At 49.3% G+C, this 20,620-nt stretch overlaps 1 protein-coding gene across 1 annotated transcript in view; it reads right to left on the bottom strand.

Annotated features, from left to right (window-relative positions):
- Positions 1-7: 7 nt before the first annotated feature.
- LOC117238090 overlaps positions 8-20,620 on the bottom strand; it is a 74,542-nt gene continuing 53,929 nt past the window's right edge. The window contains exon 3 of the mRNA XM_033502727.1: positions 8-689. Coding sequence (XP_033358618.1) covers positions 440-689 — 250 coding nt within the window. The 3' untranslated portion in view covers positions 8-439. The remainder of the gene's footprint in view (positions 690-20,620) is intronic.

Genomic DNA, 20,620 nt, shown 5'->3' on the forward strand with positions numbered 1-20,620 from the left:
ATGCGCATTGATCTTAGAAAATTAGCAACTTTATTTCGAAAGGTTAGCTTGCGAACCAGATAATCATCAAGCGGTAACATGATATCCAGGATCTCTTATTCGGATTCACATTTTCAACGACAGCACGTGTCAGGGCTGTTTTTACGCTTACGCAAAGCCTGGTGCTTGCCAACTGTCGCTGCGAAAAACGGGGATCGGTGATCGATGACATCGGCACTATACCAGGAAGCGAAGGATAATGACGCGTGGCATCGAAAAAAGAAAGGAAGCCTTGGAACGTGGAGATACGAAGCAGAGAACCGGTAAAGAGGAGCGAAGTCGAGCAAGAAGAGGAATGAGAAAAAGAAGGAGATAAGGGTGGAGAAGAAAGAAGCCATCGAAATCCATGGATTCGAGAAGGGCACGTGTTTCAGGTGGCGTCTAATTGAGGATGGATGCCTCAGGCAACGAGTCTCGCTTCTCCAAGACTGGAAGACTTGGAAGAGGCGTGCATTACTGCGGCAGATGGTGGTCGTGATTGCAGCTGCTCCGCAACGAACACCTGCCGTTTTCTCCGTCTATCGAGATGGACGAAATCACTGTCCAGCCTCCTCCTACCCTCCTTTTTCTCCAACTTCGAGTTCGTCTTTCTCCAGTTTCCTCCGTTTTCTTCTTCTTCTATTGCTATCAGGTAAGAGAGTACATTTTGTCTGAAAAGAAACAAATGAAAATAGATATTAGATATCGATCGTTGTTTACTGGAACCTCTCGCGGCAATACGAATGTTTCCTCTTTCTCAGTGTAAAGTGTCTTATCTAGCTGGAGAGAAAGTGATTTTTGTCACGTAGAATTATTAAAGAGAAACGTTTTTTAAATATCACTGTCGTAAACGGGGCAGCAAAAACCGGTCGCAGATGGGTTGTAGTTGGATCGTCTAAGGAGTAGGAATTAATTCTGGCGAGTGGCCAGAATGTACGGACACAGGACACGAAACACGGTTGGCGAAAGGATAGAGGCGAAAGGATGATACTGGCATCGAAGTAAATTCAGCCGAGACAGATTCACGCGGAAAATTGTGCGCGAAAATTGGTGCACCGTGTACCGGCTCGACAGCCGGAATAGACGAGCGTGACCACGATTTCTCCTGTCGGGGAAAGGAGCTAACGAGCTGTCAAGTGTCACCCGAATCGAGTCCGTTCCGAGTCACCGATAAACGTCGATGCAGCGTCGTCATGGTGGTTCCTCTCCTTTGGCAGATGGTCCGCCTTTCCTTTATCGCCCGAGCTGTACTTCGTGAGACAGGTCGAAATTTCTTTCGAGCTGGGGATATAATCGATTCGTCTTTCGTCGTGGCTCGATTTCCGCCAGAGGTTGACGACGCGTAGTGAACAATGAAAGACCGGTGACGGGATATGAAAATGAGGGGAATAGGGTGGAGAGACAAAGATCGAGAGATAAGGGTAAAGGACAGGTGGTGCGATCGGATGGAGAGGAATAAGAATGGAAGAAATTCCAGAGTAGTAGGCGGAGAATGGCGGTAAATTAAATACGGCAGCACCCCGGAGGGGGTTCGTTTAATCGCTTAATCGAGACTCCAGAAATGCTCGCAGTGAACGGAGGCTCGCGCGCTTTTCGTTTCGTCTCGATGAAAGCTCTCGAAAGGGTCGGCAATTACTTAAAAACGAAGTTGTGCACCATCATCGCCGCCGTTTTCTTTCTCGCTCATCGAGCTGCGTCTTCCACGTTCCCGCCTCCTTTTATCTCGTCCACTTCTACGGTTGCTTTTACACGGTTTTTCACCAAGCTATATCCACGAGAAAGCCGCCTGGAAAAAGGTGGTCGCGACGCAACTGCCAACCGGATGGACCGTCCTCTATTCGGATAACGACAGCAATATCCAAATAGTAAAACGAATGGTAGCCGACTCGAGGGCACGGCAAACACTCGAATAGTGGCTGGATCGATGAAAGGTACGCGAATCGCGGCAACCGGCGTAATAAAAGAGTCCGACCGCGTAAACGTAATCCACCTCCTTCCCCTCGAGCCCCCACCGGCTACTAACCAGTCTCGTTCGCTTCCCTGAATTCTTTGCGTTTCGAAAGCCACGCGAACACGAACGTTGTAGTTATTCAAAATTTCAAACTCTTCTGTGAATGACGTGGCGAAATACCGCTACGGACCGAAAATCGGTGGGTTTTTTTCACGTGTGACGTAACAGGCGACTCGGCATGGCACCTCGTAAGATGACACGTCACATGGAAGGAAGCGCAGTTGCTCAGTGAACGAGCTAAGAGAATCAGTTGCGACGCTCGCGGTTGTCGTTGTTCATCCTTTCAGGTCGTCCTCGACTTCCGCCTGGAGAACGAGAGAATGGACCGGAGTGTCAGCAAGAACGGAGAAAGCTATGAGTAATAAGGAGGTCCCCGGCGAGACGGAAGAATATTTCGTCTCAGTCGCGACACGTAGACCATGGTAGACGCGTAGACACGTAGCGTTTGCGGGAATCGAGGTTACGCGGCTTCGAGCGAGTCGCCGATCGATATTCTTATTCCGACTACGATCTCGATGTTTGAACGCTACTCGACCGCGTCTACCCGTTTCGGCTGGTCCTCGGAAGACGATCGTACGGGTCGAAGAAGAACGAAGGAGGAGACGCGATGAGGCGAATTGCACGTCCAGAAAATAGGCAACAATGATTCCTTAGCCGACGTAAGAGCACGTTTTTGCGAAACGATCGTCGAGAAGGGGACGAAGAGATGATCGTGGAAAAGAGAATGAACGAAACATAGGCGGCCAGATGGAATCGCTGCCGCGCAGCGAATCTCGGTTCCGCGTCTTTTTACCTAGCAAAAAGTCCTGGAAGAAGCTTAATGGAGCGTCTCTCGAGCAGCGGGACGATCCGTAGACGAGAAGAGCTCACGAGTTTTTCTCGCCTTCCGAATCGCAAGGCTATACGCTGCTACGGAAATCCCGCGAGAAGGGTCCAAGATTATCGCATTCCCATAGAATGAACGAGAATTCCCTCGGCGAAGAGAAAGAAACGCACCGGAAACGGAGACAAAAGGAAAACGCTCGGCTTGTTTCAACATGAACGAGGGAAACGTTGTCCTTGAGGAATTCGTCAGATGGGAGAGACACGAGTGGTGACGAATCCTTACTTCCGCTCCTTCACCTACGTCCAGAAACAGGTTTACGAAACGCGACGAAACCACGCGCTTAGGCACTTTTATCGCAACGAAAAATAAAATATCGATGAAAATATATCGATCAAACGGAATCAAAAGCATCTTTCGAACAGAGAGAGAGAGAAAGAGAAAGAGAGAGAGAGAGAGAGTAAGCGACATTCGGAAAGCATGAATACGATATCATCGTGGGTTTTTCTCCACCTTGATTCCAACGAAATCGAAATAATCCGACGATAGAATAACGATAACGATAAAACCGGGTTTTCACAGTGAACGAGAGGGAACGTCAATGAAAGGGCAAGAGGGGTATTCGAGACTTAAAACCATGGCGTTTTCCGTCCACGTAATCGATTTACTAGGAGTCATTCGTTCCCGGCGTTTTTCTCTGGCGAGGCAAACGTCGTCGAGGCACGAAAGCGAGGTGGAAGCGTGCCGCTCGAGTTTGGACCGAGGGACTGTGTGTCCCCCTACCTTAATCTCGCTCACCCTACTGCCACTCTTTCCATCTCCATTTCCCTTTGTCGCTGCGTTTTCTCGTGGTCGCTCCTCACCCTCCATCTCGCTTTCTCTCTCTTATTTCTGTCATCCACCCTATGAACGGTCGCCAGAGAATTCTCTTGTATCGATCGACCAAAGATGGGGAGGCCCGCGTCCCACGATTTAAGTCTATTTAATGGCGATACATTGTTTAGTATCGCGCGAGCGCGCCCGCCTAATATAATTCCCCCGAATCGCCCCCCCCCCCCTTGCCTACTGTTTGCCCTTTCTATGTAAAATCACTTCGCCTTTGCATCTCGTTTTCCGACAACCTTAAAACTTAGGTCAGCCACCTCTGCAATCGCGAAACAGTAGCGTGTGCTCGCGCGCGCTCGTTTGGACACACGTATTTTTTTCAACGCGGACTATTTCGCTACGTATTTGCAGAGACGTTGGCAGGAATTAATAAAGCCTTTGGTAGAGCCATACGGATTTTTTCTATCAATTTCTCGGCTACGTTCCATATTTGAGCGTATTGTGCTCCGCGAACAATAACTCATCTCGATATTGCTGGTCTGGCTCTCGTATCCGGCAAGGCCGGTCTCTCTATCTAACCTTCCTTTCTCTCCGTCTCGTTCCCGTGCCCGCTTCCAATTCGCTGTCTTCGTTCGCTTTTTCGCTTCTGTCTCCGTTCCCGCCTCTGCATCGATAAAGTCACCAGCAGTCGCGATTTTACGACTCGAAACGGAACTTTGCCTATTAAAGCGTGGCTCGTTAGCTTCGCGACGCGACGCTAGCGATCGAACACGCTCGCAGACGCGACTCGCTCGATTCGTTTCAACCTCGACGCTCCTGCCAATTCGCGTCGCGATCCGCTTCTATGGTCGTCTATATACCAAAAATTCATCGAATGCTATTTTTATGAAGTTACAAGGAGTTTGACTACTCGTCATCGACTATGTCCTATACGTAATCCTGCCACACTGCCAAGTACGAAGATCGCGATATCGAGAATTTTTGAGATGCGAGAGTTGGCTGCGGTCACGATCAGTCACGACTGACAATCGACGATTACGAAGCAGCAGCGAGGATAAACGAGTTCCGATTCGACGCGGTCAAATTCGCAGAGATTCGATACAGGTGCAAGCGTAATCGCCGCTGGGAGGCACGTACGCAGCGACAGGTCGGCTTTAAAGGAGCCACGGATTCGTTGGTGCGTTTACGTTTGCGTGGCACGTGGGTGTACTCGAGGAAAACTCTCGGCGGAACAGTAAGCTGGAACGAGAAGCCAGGTAATGAAGGATAGAAGGGCCGGCTGGCCTGTGTTTGAGAAGCACTAGTCCGGTCTCCCGAGAGTGGTCGGTCTTCTCCTGGATATCTGACGGGAGGTACGACTCGAGAAACATGGACGGGGTACGGCTGGTCACTTCCCAAGGGAACTCGTTTCAGCTTCGTCTCTCCTACACATCGGCTTGTGTGTCCGCGTAAAAGCTTGCGTTCGCGAGAGTGAGAAACCAGGTTATATGCAGATACATACTCGTTCTTCTCGGCCTTTCTTCGACGATAGTCCGCCGCTGCTCTCTCTCTCTCTCTCTTTCTCTCTCTCTTTGTCTTTCTTCGTTTCCACTTAGCCAACCCCTTCGCACCCCCGTCACCCTCGTTTCTTTCCTCGCCTCTGAAACGCTCAACGATACCCTGAGGTACGAAATGGCAATCGCTCAGAGCTCTCGTTCTCTGTCTCTACCACTGTTCCGACACTTCGCCGTACTCCGCTTCTTCGTCCCTTTGTTCGTCAACGTCCTCCGCGTCTCGCAAATCAACGCAGCTTCTTACTTTCGCGCTTACTACCTTCGGCACAGACGGAGAGGAGTAGACGGCTCTTTCGCATTACATATTTGCATCAGCTATGCTCGTGTTCCCGTTTTCTTCGATGAAAGTTGGTTGAACATAGAGCGCGGAATGTTTCTCCTCGCCTAATCCGACGTTATTCCCGATCGAGCGTAAGAATCTTCATGACGGTGGATTCTACGTCCGAATTACGAGGCGCGGCAAAGGCGGATGTTAAGGGAAGATCAGAAGAGTCTCGTCGTATTTTTCCTCGGCTAAATCCTCCTCCGTTGGCCGTTCACCGTTCGCGAGAACTGGATTACCAGGGATCCGGTGAAACGCGCGTCCATGCGATAGGTTGGCTGGCTGGACGGTCGTTCTGCTTTAGCCGTTCTCCGGATCCACCTCTTTTCCTACCATTTTTTCCCCGCGAGGCTCATCGATCGATCGATGCGTTTCCAATGTGGTTTCCGGAAAATCGGACATGCTACGTCGTCGTTTTACCGAATGTTGCATAGTCGGTATCAGTAGTGGCCTGTAACCTCCCTCATTCTCTATCACTCTCGCGCGCTCGCGCGTGCATCCTCGCTCTGGCGAGGTAGATTTAATTAATGAACGTGCGGGAAACAGGAGGAGAGAAAGGAACAGGGAAATAGGAGGGGAGAAGGGAAAAAACAGGGACAGAAAGCCGGGAAAACGCGGTGGTTTCCCACAGAGTAAACGAACGAAATTCGACGTCCGACAGAGGCACGTTTCTTCCGACGCGTTACGCTTCCACGGCGTTACCACAAGAGAAAGATGTTTCCCTGTGGAGTGGTAGCGCTCTCTGGGGCGTCTCTTGTTCCTCGTTTTTCGTGGCCCAGTTGCGGCCAGGGAAAAACAAAAGATTCCGATTCCCGATTTGCGCGTGGTAAAATATAGTCGACGGTTCACGCCCATGCAACCGATAGCCCGCTCTTTCTCCCCGATTAAATACCTAAATACCGTCAGCCGCCGCTGCGCCGATACGTGGGCACGACGCGTTAAACGATTAATCGCACTGATTGGATTCCAATTAGCCTGCTAACGACACCGCGCGGCCAAAGCGGATTTTCCGCGCTCGTTTCGCGTCCTCTCTCAACAGCTCGCGCGAAAGCTTTTTTTCTGATCTCCTTTTTTTTCCTCAACCCATACACACACCCCTCTCTTTCGCTTTGTCCTTTTTTCCCTAGCCATGATAGCTCTCCCCAGGCCAGGCGTGATTCCGTTACGACATTGAAAATACGAGCAGCGTGAAAGCGCGTTTTCCTTTATTACCACCGTGAAACGATTTTATTGGTCGCGTCGCGAACCATTCCTTCTTTGGAGACGAAAGACGGTAGAAGGTATACGACGGCGCAAAGGAATCGGCAACCAAACATTTCCCGCGCTCGATTCCCGCCCTTGCTTCGTCTCGATTCAACGGTTCCGACGAAAATTCGCCCTTGCTCCCGCGTTGAATTAGTAAAGAGTCAACCGTGTGTTAACGGCACCGAAGAAACCTCGACTCTCGGCCACTCCATCGAAAAGATTCTATGCAGCTTCCTTTCCTTGCCTCCGTCGCCCTCTGATTCGACCCATTTTACAATCTATCTGCCTCCTTTCTTTTCGTCTCGCGTGCACGCGGCCAGTGTAAGCACACCGTTCGAATAACCGACAAACAGCCGAGTCGTCGAAAGCTTCCCTAACCGAAGAAACGTATTGCAGCCGTATTTGCATTCAATTTCTTCGGGAGGGCTCTCCCTTCCCCGCGTTTCGTCCTTTCAACCTCGTTTCTCCCCTTTTCTCGCTCCCTTATCGCTTTCTTCTTCTCGCCCGCATATCCACCCTCGTCTTTCCCATTGCTTATTCGCTCTCCTTCTCGCTCGCCCTTTTCTTCGTTGCGAAATAGGGTCTCGAGGATGAAAGGAATGCACTTGCCAAACATTAGCATGCCCGTATGTCGTAGTCGATACAGAGACGCACGAAAGCCTCTCCTTGCGAAAGGGCTGACACATCGTTGCTCGCTACTTTTCTCGAGTCGCCGCTTTCGTAATCGTTCTCCTTCCATTTCTTCGTCATAGCGTCGATGCGCGGACTTTTAAACAGCGATTCTTCGAAGCTTAACGTTTGGTCTATTCGAGACGCCTTTGTGTCTCTGGATCTGGTTCTCTCCGCCAGTTTTCTCGTAGTCCGGGAAGGGCGGTAGCTAGGATTAGGCGAAAACCTCCTGGACGAAGCCTGGCCACTGTCTGAAGTTTTGGAATAGTTGACGGGAAAGCACGGAACGGGCGAAGTTTTCTGAGAAACTTGAGCTCGAAGGGGCAAATTATGTGGCTTCGAGCTCTCACTTCTGTTCTCTGGCACTTTTCTTACGCGACTTCCTCTTCCGTTCTTTCGAGTTGTTCGTCACGCTGTCAGGACTCCGCAAGATGAGAGGACCACCGTCGAACGTTTCCTCGAAAAATGTCTTTCGCTTCGTAACTCGAGGACTATCGACGAACAACCTTTCTCTCTCTTTTTAAGGCCTTTACTGCCTTTTCCATCCGGCGCGGCACTGGGGAAGAGCTGCAATTCCATTTAGATCACGATCCGGAGAGATTCGAGTTCTTAGAGAGACAATTTGGTCACGATCATTGCGTTCGGTTCGTTCTCTTGATTAGAGTTCAATGAGCCTCCATTTGGGTCACGGCACTGTTGTGTTGAATGTGTGTTATCGGTCGCGCAGGATTATGATGAACCGAGGACAAAACGCATCCTGGCACACCCGTGCACACCTGAATACCCATTCACGCGGGTACGTTGTGTTTCGTTTCGAATTTCTCACGTCTGTCACGTACCATCGTCGCTATATTAGGTTAGTTCATTCAGGATTATTCACCTTACGTACAAGTTTTATGTGACTTATTATTTTCGAAACAGGGAGTGTCTCGAACGAACTTATTATTTACATCGGCAGTTCAGAACGCGTTCTCTCGTCAAATAATTTTATCGACAGAATTAATAGGAGTTGAATTTTTTAGCTCGGTCTCGGAATATTTCGTGGGGTTTGGAGACTGCGGCGTTATCGCGCTGATCCCGATTGTCCCGCTAAATTTATTGTTCCTTCCCTTGGCGGTATCGCGTTTCTGGCGATATTTTTTGCTGATCGCGTACCCAGAGGTATTACATAAATTATGTATCAGTTTATGCACCGACTTCGATGCGTCCTCTGTCGTTCCCTCGACCGATTCCTCAGGGAACGATGTCACGCTCTTGAATTAATTCGCTTTGGCGAAACGTATCTCTCGTTGTGACTCTCGCGATTGTTCCATCGCGGCGGCGCCGTGTAGTTTCTTTCCTTTCTTTCCGTGATATTTATCTCGTCGAATACGAGCGAGTCGAGCCCGAAACGACGAACACAGTTCTTTCTTACAGTTTTCCATCGGAGAGAACGAACCAATTTTCGGCCACTCTAAACTCTCTCATTCACTGCGTAACGATTTCCTTTCGGACGTTCGATACGGTACGATTACGCGACGATCGGTGACCAGAGCTTCTCAAGGGTCTTTCATCCGATGATGCAAGGTAGCGAATTCACCACGACATTCACCGCGGCGAAGAAGCTGGTTTATTAAAATCACGAGGGTCGTTGCTTATTAGAAATCGAGCCCGCAGGCCATTAATATTCATCGGCTTGTTTCGTCGATAAAAGATTCCTTCTTCCGCGAGACAGCCAGGCACAAGTGGTGGAAAGGCGGCCTCTATCTTTCTATTAGGTCTCCGACGGATTATCTCGTTATTGAAATGATAAAAAGAATCCTTCGTCGGAGTCAAGTGATCGTCAGGGGGAGGACGAATGCTCGAAATTACGCGTCTCGAAGCTCGACTTGCAATCTCACGGTCTTTATACCGTCTCTGCATAGTTGGCCGTGTAGGTATACAATAGTTTGCGCATGTAGTGTCACGTTCTCACAACGATAACTTCGCAGCTCAACTCCATCTCATCTCGACCTGCTATTCTCAGATTTCTGGCACATGCCTCTTAGAATCCTAGGATATCCTATGAATTTAAAGATCGCTTTAGTTTGAGAATATCTTGAAATTTGTTCGCCGTGCTTCTGCGAAAACTTTGCTTTCTTTTGTACCTTGATGTTATTTTCTCTCCTTTTCATGATAATGTTTATACCTACTGCCTGGTATCGCGCTGCTCCTTTCTTGCTGAACCTTCATTTTCGATCTTTTTGTATTACTGAAATCCCTTTTTTGGTCTCCTTACGTTGTTTCTTTATCGTTGGTATTTGTATTTTATATCCTTACAACCTCTTTTTGTTGGTACAACTCTTTTTTGATGTCCTTGCACTGCTGGTTTTATCGTTGTCTATTTTTCATTCCTTAGAAGGTTGGATTCTCTCTCGTTGCTAGAATTTCGTTCCTGGAAACGCTCCACGTGGCAGAATTGCTTCGCCGAATGTAGAAATTTTTCAAAGTCCAAATTTCATCACGGTAAGATGTATTCCGGAAATGTATCGTCAAAGGGAAATCCGGTGATAAATTACTTCCCATCACTAATCTTCATTTCGAACACTTAGCGACGCTCGTGGTAGTCACATAGTCGCCAACCACGATTTTGGTGAAAGTGTCCGCTCGTGATAAATTAATAGATAAATCGTAGTAATTAATAAATCGTTACCAAAGTTTAGATGTTTCAGCGTTTCGACTAGCGAGATAAGAGTCCAAATGCTGAATTTCTGCCGCGTGAAATATATGTATCTTAGCCTAGGTTTGATCTCAATTGGTAAAGACAAAACATCGGCTACGATCCTCGATGTCGCAGCTTCGATTTGTGTCGCTACTTGGTGCTTTAATTTAGGACCTTGCTATATATCGTTGAAGCCACTATACCTGGCGCCGATTCGATCTCTCATAATCGATTGTCCTCGACGATGAAACGGTTATTACAGCGACAGAACAGGCAGCCTGGCGATTCAAGTTGTTCCGCGAGCGTTTATCGTTGCTCGCTGGTAGCGAATGATTCGCGGCTGGGAACAAATGCTCGAACAGGTCGCGATGACGTTTAATCGAATTCCACCGGATAAAATATTCGAATCCGGAGGGTTACGCACCGTCGAGTCGCCACCCGCTAACGGGCATCAATTAATTTGGATTTATTAGAACGAAGTCTCGTCGAACGCCGTGAAATCTCTCCTGTCCCTTTCCCACTCGTCGTCTCTTCCCTGTCGCCTCGCGTACCTCTCTACCAAGCGTTTCAACGAGTGTACCCGTTCATTCCAGGACGCGCAAACGCCGCACCGCTAGAAATTCACGTGTTTATCGATTATCCATCGTGTGACGCGTGCCGATCGTTTCCGTTTCGCGATTAATCAGTCCGGTCTGACCGTTCGTATTTCGTCCGTAACCACTTTGATTTCCTCACTATCTTCGCGGCTATCGTACATGTACACAATACAATTCTGCCGTTCTCGACGAGAAGCTGCAGAAGACGCGGTCCGGTTCTACCATACGTATCGTCTTTGACGTGTTCCATATTATTCGACATCGTTCGCGACGTTCGCGCATAACACAATCCACGCGTTGCCTCTTTTTAAAGATTAACGAGACTCGACGCGACACCCTTCGGCGATAAATAATTTAGACTCAAAACTGTCCTACCTGTCGCTCGGCCTGTACGCTTCTATCTACTATCTTCTCAAAGGATATCCGACGAAGGTCTAGGGAAAACGTGGAACAATCGAGAAATAAGAGACGAGAGAAGCAACGAAACGGAAGGTACATAGACGTTGGCGAAGCGGAGCCGAGAGAAAGCGTATTAATTCGATTTTCCGGCGTCGATGCGGCACATCAAAGCGAACGGCCGAGAGAACGATCGAATCATATCTATTTATTCGTTCACGCTAAAACGCCAGCAAGAATTCCACTCTCCGGCCCAGAGGGGAAATTTATTTTTCCGCCATTAAAACGGGGTTAGCGCCGATACAGTCGGCGTAATCAGCAAATGAATTTGCCTCTCGACGCATCCTATCGATCGAATCGCTGTTTTCGTTGTACCGTCCGGCCCTAAGTGCTCTCTAGGGATCGTCCGAGTTAATTAATTCTAAAATTTGTGGACATTTCACCGACCCGTTAATTACTTTGAAACTAACCGAAGAATAGTAGGTAACTTTCGATTCGATTCGACGGTATTTCGTGGAGAAACGTATTAAGTTTGGAAGTATGGATTCATAAGCATCATCGTCTCATCTGCGAGAGGAGTTGCTCGTCTTCGTAGTTATGAATCTTGAGACTGCCGTTGAACTCTCTCTCTCTGCCTCTCTCTCTTTCTCTCTCGAGGAGTAACTGATATTTAGATTGATGGAGAAGACCAAATTACCGAAGAATACTCAAGGAGAAGAGAGAATAGCCTGATAAAATCTGGGAGTTCCATCCGGCAGCACTTTCCCGATTATATCGTGACGTGTTGAAAAGTTGGACAAATCGTTCAATAATTATTCACGAACGATCTCGTGATATTCATCTACGGAAGTTTTAATTGCACAATCAATTTTGTAGTTTAAAACGCAATTGCTAAATGTACCGTCGCGCTTCGCTCACAAAAGGCCAAGATTTATTCGTAACTCAACACCTTGGAAAATTTCCTTTTTTCTCGCTGCCGTAGGCGCCGAGTGCTCCAGCTAAAGTCCCGGTTTATTGCGTGGCGAAGTGATAAGTTCTAAGATTGTATGGCAGTACGCAAACTTAAATACGTCTCACCCTAGAGTAACTTTGACTTTGTCGGTCGATCACCTTCCAACCGTATTTACGTTTCAGTATCTTAAGGATCTCACCCCGAGAGAGTCGTGCTTTCTTTTCGGAATAAATATACAGCCACTCTAACGCACGAGCCGCATTTTGTCTTTTAAGAGGATAAAAACACTCGAGAGAAAAATTGTGTAGCTTATCGTTGCGATCTTGCGGAAACGCGTTCGACCGCTCGACGAGGAACGTTCGAAACAGGGATGGGAGAAAGAGTCGCACAGAGATGATTAAGGGATGCTCGTAAATTTCGATGCCACGAATCTCGAGCACCATCCTTCGGATAACACTCGATACTCTCTCGCTCGTTCTCCCTTTTGACCGAGTGTTTCGCTTATGGTGGATATGACCGCGACGATACCCCGATCCAACGCTTGGAGGGGCTCCACCCTCCTCCGTTTCGTTTTGAATCGACGAACCTGTCGCTCGAAAGAACCTGCTCTGGCACAGAAAAGTACCCAGGAGGAGAATGGTGGGGAGGGGGGGTAAGGACCGTAGGGGTTTACTCGTTGATGGGAAGTTTGGGCGAAAGGCGGCCTCGTGTCGTACAATGGCTCTTGTTGGGCTTACGAGGTAATCTTTTATCTCGACGTGGCACGCGTCCTCGACCCATCTGGCAAAGTTTACGGGGGGTCGATCGGTCTCTATCGTGACGATATTACGCCGCCGGAATAACTGCAGACTAACGTTGGTATAACGACGCCGTAAGCTCGGTGAACGGGGATATGTTTGGCGATTTACGCACTCGTTATTTTGTTTCTACGCTCCCTTCCCCCTCCCATCGATTTACGGGATTACATCGAACCAGGCAGGCTTTTATTACATCATCGTCGAGTTCGTTTTCCGCGAATTAAAATCCATCGAATGGCAATGAGTCGACGTTCTCTCGGAGATCGATCGACGAGTCGAAGTCACGAAGCTACGAAAGCGCGCTCACGTTCGGTTGTCAACATAGTCCAGTTTCGTTCGATGATTTTTCTCGTCTTCAGTCATCCCGTTGGCTTCGTCGTGCACTTTGACTTCTGCGAAGGTTTCGTGGGATTCACGGCGCACTCTTGCCGAAACTTGTTCTCTCCTTTCTATCGAATCTCTCGACTCGAGACGTCTGGCACTGGCGGTCCCTGATTAACTCGAAAGATCGTCCCAGTCGCCTTGCGGCAAAGTTAGCTCTCCCCTCGCGCCGTCTCACCCTGTTTCGTCACGACTTCTACCCTTGCTGCCGCTACCTCCCTCTTGTCGACGTCGAAAGAAGAAAAGAACGTCGTTGCGACAGATAGAGAGCCGGAAAGAACCGTCAGAGAGAAACCGCCTCTGTTAAATGCAAATAATGACGAGACCGAGACGAATCGGATAAGAAGCTACCTCGTATTTTATTTTTTTTGTGTCGAAAAATCGACGCGGGATCTACGAGCAAGAGACGAGAAAAATCTCTTGCGGAGTTCGATAGAATTCGATCGCTGGCTGGACCAAACGCGATCTCTGTTTAATGTTTACGGGAACTTTTAACACGGTTTAAACCGTTTCCATCGTTCCCGGGAAGGGTGCATTATTTAAACGCCGGCGGGATTTAAGAGAATAAAAAGTTGGTACGCATTCCTGGCATTTGTAACTAGGTCGTTCTTTAACGAGTAGCAAATACGTCGCTGCATAATAGGTCGAATTCGACCCGCTTTATTCGCGGACGGTGCACGGTTCTCAGAGAGTTGTCTTTCTCAGAGCGTGTCGTCGCCATGGCGCGACTTGGTTCGTTCTCGAGGGGAGGGTTCGAACAGAAATCCCCCGGGAAAGCCGAGGGGAGGCGGCGTAGGATAACGCGCCCGTACTCGAATCCCTGGGATCGTGAGAAAAGCCGAGTATCCAGGCGCAATGTGCCGTGAGACTTTGTCCCGTGTCTTTATGAAAGCGTAGCGCGAGAGAGGGTAAATTAGCCGAATCAGCGAGACGAGAACCGATCCCTTGGAATCGCAGTAACGAGTTGCACGCGCGACTAGTCCAATCCCAGCTGGCTCGGCCGCGCTTAAACAACTAGTTTAAATAAACTGGCTGCTTAGTGACGAGAAACGGGCTAAACGAACCGTGAGAGAGCACGCGAAGCAAGGAACCTCCGAGCCGGAGACGAGTCTGGCCGGACCACGCGGAAATGTGACAGTGAAACGTTTCACGGAGATCGCTCTGGTTTCCGCGGAAAAGAAATTTTCCCCCTTTGCGCTTCGCATCTTTTTTCTTGCGGTCTTGCGGCGCAGAGTCACGCGTACCGCGCTCGCTGTTTCGACGAATTTCCACGCCTAGAGAAGTACCGCAATATACTATACCAGAATCTCTCGTGTCATAGACGTAACCGCGGCTTTCTCGTTATCCGGTCGAATCACAGTCGTCCGTTGCTTGTTTCTCATCTTGCGTCGCGTCTTCTTTCAGGAATGCATGGATGAAAATCGAACTTGCGAGTTCCCACAGACCAACCAAAGACTCGAGAACGTTAACGCGTTTCTATCTGGCTGGCGAGTGTCTTGGAATTTCGAGCAATTCGATTACGCCTATGACGACTTGGATAACGAAGCAAGACGGCGAGAAAAATGAGTTGAAGTTTCAGTGAAGAAAAGCTGGAGGAGGAGAGAACTTGCGGTAAACGCGAAGGAAAAGGAAAAACCGGTGGCAAAAGGAGAAGCGAAGGGTAGAGGATTTACGCGCGAGGAGAAGCAAGGGGAGAAGGAACAGGAGCAGAAGGAGGAGAGAATACGGCCGACGGTGGCACTGCTGGAAAATCAGACTAATTACTTTGTACGCGTGGCTTTCACCGAAATGGGCTCGCGATTATTTTCCCCGAGTATAATCTCGACCAGACGCATAGTCCGTGGTTAAGGGACTTTATAATCGTGTCGGGCTGCAGCCATGTCCGGGCAAAAGGACGGACAGTCCTCCCTTCCCTGACACGGAAATTTCTTGATTTCTTCTTTCCTCTCGCGGACTGGCAGAACCGGCCGTGGAAAACTTGTCATTCCACGAGGTAATCGCGGGAACAACGACAAAGCGACGCGAACAGTGGCTTTTTATCGCTGGAGACGAGACTCTGATCCATTCCGCGTCTCCTCTCAGCCGCAATTACCGCTACTGCCACGCAGAAACAGACGACCGCATATATTTACATATTACCGGAATACGAAAGTGGCGAACAGGTCGAGGGCCAGAAATTGATCGCACCCCATCGACCGACCCAGGGATTTCTAACGACTGTGTGCTTGAAATTTTAACGACATCGCTATAATCGCGTGTCTTTATTGTCAACATAATCGTGAAAACTATGGAATTCGGTAGGCGGAACGGCGCTCGAAAAAAATATACGCTCGTAGCGTAGCGTGCCGTGTAATGCAGAGTTGACTGCAGAATAGACCGGAGTAGGACGATGGAGGGGTATAATTAGTAGAAATAATAGAATTTCTAAATAACATTCCGCGTGATATTACTGAAATTTTTAATGCGCTCGAAACCGCCGCTGATTTACCGTATCGCGAATTCGTAATAGCTTCGTTTTGCGAGGAACGATTCGCGAGAAATGCGAACAATCGTCGAGTTTAGAAAGATCAGAGGGCGAACCTTCGCCATCCCCTCGGTATTTGTACTTTCGTTTCCGCGGAGAACGACCGGGCAAAGGCGAGCAAACTTAAGTTCGACCCGAGTGGTTGCATATCCCTGGCGATGGTAGCCGTATCGCGTTCGAGCGGTTCGCGCAATTCCAGTTTAGTCGAGCTCAATAAATTCGCGCTACGATACGCTTCAGGTTACCTTCGTTTACGCGGATCCGATCGTTTATCCGTTCGGTAGGGTGAACGTTTACGCGAAAGTCCGTGATCGTTTTGCGTTGTTTTCGCAGCGAACAGGAAGAAGAAGAAGGAATAGCAAAGGAATGGACGGGTAATCCTGGGTCGTGGGATTCGATCCACATCGATTTCTGTCTTCCATCGTGAGAGCGCATTCATCCATTATCCGCTGTGCAATTGCTCGCCATAGAAAAAGGTAAAGAGGAATTTGACTTGGTAAGAGCAAAGAGAGAAGAAAGCGCAGTTTGTTTGGAATCGACGAAGCACGCGCTCGCGCGTGTTTCGCTTCCGGAACGATTAGGAACGATATTTGGTCGGTAGAGTTTGGCGATGGTACGAGGCAAATGGAACGCTCGGTTGCGATTACTCGAGGGTACGGAAGATCCAATTGGCCTTGGATCGGGGTGACCGGCTTGGAAGGGTATATCGGTGATGGCATATCGAACGGACTAGCGGCGTGCATCGACGAGAGATCGATACGAGGAACCGTTGCAATCCACCTTCGCTGTGCTCAATGTATATAAACCTGAAGAGGCGGTTTCGTATGCCGTCGTTCCGCGCCGTTCTGTGTATCGGGTCGCACGTTCGCGAATTATTACGAGTCACGTAGGCAGTAGTCGCGGAACGTAGAGTGCTATTATTACGATGTAATATGGTTGAAGCGAATTCTACCGCCGGAAGCTCGCGCAATGCTAAGGAAAGGGAGGAAAAGAAGTAGGAACGAGTGGAAACGAGAGGCAAGAAGTGGGAAGGATAGCCGGGAGACGAGCCGCGACGTGGAAACGGCAGAAAAAGGGACGGACGAAAGCGAGGAGTCAGTGGTCGGGTCACGAGGAAAAGAAGGGGAAAACGTGGAGAAAAGTAGTGACGGCGTTGCTGCCGTGAGGATAAGACGGTGAAACGCGGCGGGAATCGAGGGCAGACCGAGCTTTCCGTGCAAGGTGCCAGCTAGTTGTCATCAGGCCGAGAGAATAATGGAAATTATCCACGCTAGACCGATCCGGCTTGAGATCCCGTTCCCGAACACGTTCGGAGAATAGCGAGCTCTAGCTTACTCGTCACAGAATTCGACGCGACACACGCGCACATAGCCAACGAAACGGAGCTTCTCACTCGATCTACCGTTCACCAACGGAGCCTCGTCTGTTTGCATAAGGAGGAAATTGCTGCTCTTATTGGAGAGAGCATCGATCGAGCCTCGCGAAAGATTATTTTCATCGCTAGAGTCAGCTTTCTTCTCGATTTTTCTTTCTTTTCTTCTAACGAAACGACCTTTCGATCAACCGTATCTTGCACGAGATCGGTGTCGATCGCCAAATCCTTCAACCTTACTGCCACTACACCTTGTGTTGTCTTCTTCAGCAATCGAAGCTATTATAATCATATAGGTCATCCGAGAAACGAAAAGGGGAAGGGAATTTCAACCTGACCCTTTCGCGAATTTCACATCCGTTTTGGCATCGTGAACTCGTCGACTAAGCCGGCCAACGATCGATAATGTATGCGAGAGCCGCGCCGCCTGCTTCTCGCCATCCCTGCCTCCTGTCCCCGTGCCCTTGTGTGGTGCGCGCGAAAAAAGATAAATAAAATATTCGTTATGTAACAAAGATTTCTCGTCGATGTTCTCCGGGATTCTGAGAATGAGAAGAACAGAGAGAACCTAGTAGAAAATAGATGGGTTAAACTCGCTCGCACACGGTCCACTCAGATAGGGCAACAACGCGATGCTTTTCGAATCTCTCGTAGCGACGATTAGAACCCCGATAGTCTCTGTGTGTGGTAAAGAAAAAAAAAAAAAAAAACGAAAGCCCGTTAAATGGGTTTCAATGTGACACGTTCTTGTCTCGCTTAGAGCTTTATTTGCGGCGTCCACAACAACCGGCACGATTTCGAGAGAATCGATCACGTCGTGGTTTCGAACGAATAGCATCGATCGTTCGGCTCGTCGTACAAAAGAAAGGGTGAAGAACGATGATTCCAAGCGGAGTCGCGATCGAGACGGCGGCAAAGTTCCATCCTTTGCTTTTTAACTCTTTGATCGGGATATTTTTAATCAACGGGTATACCGGACGGCAACGCATCCCCGTGGCCTGTCCACTCGACAGATCAAAGGAAGAGAACGGGGATCCACCGGCAATCTACGGTTTTTGCGTTTTCGAACTCCACACGGCGCGGCGGTCGTGTTTCTGCTACGGGGATGTAAATCGGGGAAGCTCTTCGCGAAACGATCTCTTTCTTCCTCTTTTTCTCTGCCGGCTCCACTCGAGATCGTATACAATTACTCGGCTATGGAAATCCGATGACATATCGGAGAACGCGGAATCGCTGTGAATGACAGTCACTTGGACGCTCGATTCGAACCAGAAGTTTATCGGCGACTGCTCTAATTCGCACGCACCTATCCGAGAAATTCGAGTTTGGTTTGTTCGAGTTTTGCTCTTTAGATGCTTAATGTTCCGTATCGATTGAACGAACAGGTTAAACGACTGACTCGATGCTCTGACCAGAGCACTCCTCCACGACATCGTCGTACCGATAGACTCCTCGCGGCGCACCGCGTCTACTAGACGAGGATATTCGATACCATGTCATCGGTGATTAGCGGCCACGATTTTCAATCGGGTCTTTTCAATCGCGCCGTTCAACGATGGATAATAATTCTTTCGAACTATGGGAGTTACGGACTCGCAGATAAATAGGCGGAATTGGAGGACGAACACCTCGACACAGATAGACGGAGGGAGAACAAAAACAATCGCGTTAGGAGAATTTTGGCATCGGGGAATTTCCCCGGATGAGAATCGAGAGGCAATAGAAAGGGAGCGATTCGGCCGGCGATGATCGTCCGCTGGTGTTCCCTCGAGTGGGTGGGACGCGTTCTCTCCCTGGTTGCCGCGCGTGTTGGGTTTGATTTACGTTCGTCTATGTGCCTTTCGGATTAGCGGTGCAGGGAAGACAGTCGGGGTGGCAGTCGTGGCTCGCAGCCTCTTCCGACGATTATCCCGAGGCTGGGGTTGGTCCCGAGGCTCGTCGAAATAAGTACGTCGATAAATATCCCCCGTATCTCTAGTCGGGGTCCAGGATGCCGGCTATAAAAACCGAATCGCGCTTCGTCCCTTCTTTCAGGTCGGCAGAGGCAATTGCACGGCCTCTCTTTCAAAGGCCGAGAAAGTGGAAAACAGTTTTCTTTTGAGATTGCCATCCATAGTCGTACTTTTATCGCGGTTAAACCGCGACCAACAACTACTATCTCGATACGGCTGTCCTTTGTTCGCCGGTTCGGTACGCGGAAACGAGTTTTCACGTATTCTGCGAATGACCGCGGCAAAGAGAGACTAGACGAGAAGATACTGCCTCTGGTTTTCGTGGACGTTAATCGCGGAAGCCCCGAACGAAAACTCGACCTCGAACGACAAGCCTAATCCACGAGAGGAAAGCCCGTCCGATACACGCTGTAACGGAGTTGCAGAGTTCGTTCGCGTCCTCCGTTAATCTGTCGTCCCGTGAGTAACCGCGGAAACAATAACGCGCCCGTATCGGCAGCTAGAGAAGCGATTTCGAGGGGTTTGGAGTAAATCCTGGCGGAATTGCCCAGTTTCAAGCTTGGTCGTTGCATGCACGCGTTCTTCGACGTTAGCCGGCATAGGGTGTAAGCTTTTTGTGGGCGACCTCAGGTGGTCGAAAGCGTGCTAGAAAGCTACGGTTTTTTAAAACCCTCGCTGCGTCGTGATATACATAGCTGACGCCAGAGTCCGCCTCTTAACGAATCTCCTCTCCTCGCTGCTGCATTTTCGGGGGAAGGAATTTTATGGGATTTCGGAGCTCCGTCCACGGCGAAAGGAGGAAAGATAGGTAAGGGGAAGGGTCCAGGTTTGGTTAGTGCTTCGTGTTAAAGAGAAGCCGGGAAAGATCTTTTTGTTCGTATTTGGGACGTGAAACGCAAAATCGGGCGCAGATCTTGGTGCAGCGAGGTTCGTTCGTGGTAGAACGCGTCGCTATTCGAGTGTTCGCAGCTTGGCCATTGGTACTGAACTGAATCAGCATTCCGTAAGCACTAAATACCGCTAATATCGCGCATGTGCCTCGTACACCCTGATGGATGAGAATTCGCCTCTCAAACCGCCTCTCTCCGTTTCTCGTTCTCGATCGTTCCTTGGTCCTCTCGCTCCGCGTTTATCCCTTCCAACGGAGCGTCGCTTAGTCACCAGTGAGCGAGACTGTGCGTGGAAATTGCGTAAGCTTTTGCCAACGTATGAGCGAGCGAGCAAGCGCGACCGAACAGGCAAACTTCTACTCGCGGATCGCAATTCGGTGCACAACGGCGTAGCGCGGCTGTTGCAACGTGGCTACGCGTATAATTGATTTGCGACAGTAACGGGTCTGGTTTTATAATCCATTCGATCGAGTCCGTTAGCATTTTGTTTGTAGCGTAAGAGCACGAGTGCGCTCGCGCTCACAGACTCGTTGGGTGAACACGGACGTCGGTCCGGAAAACTTACTCTTCCCGCGGTTGCTAATTAAGAAGTAGCTACCTACTTCAATAACGAT

Source organism: Bombus vosnesenskii, unplaced genomic scaffold (genome assembly GCF_011952255.1).
Source record: "Bombus vosnesenskii isolate JDL3184/JDL3185 unplaced genomic scaffold, Bvos_JDL3184-5_v1.1 scf7180000013431, whole genome shotgun sequence".
Taxonomy (NCBI): Eukaryota; Metazoa; Arthropoda; class Insecta; order Hymenoptera; family Apidae; genus Bombus; species Bombus vosnesenskii.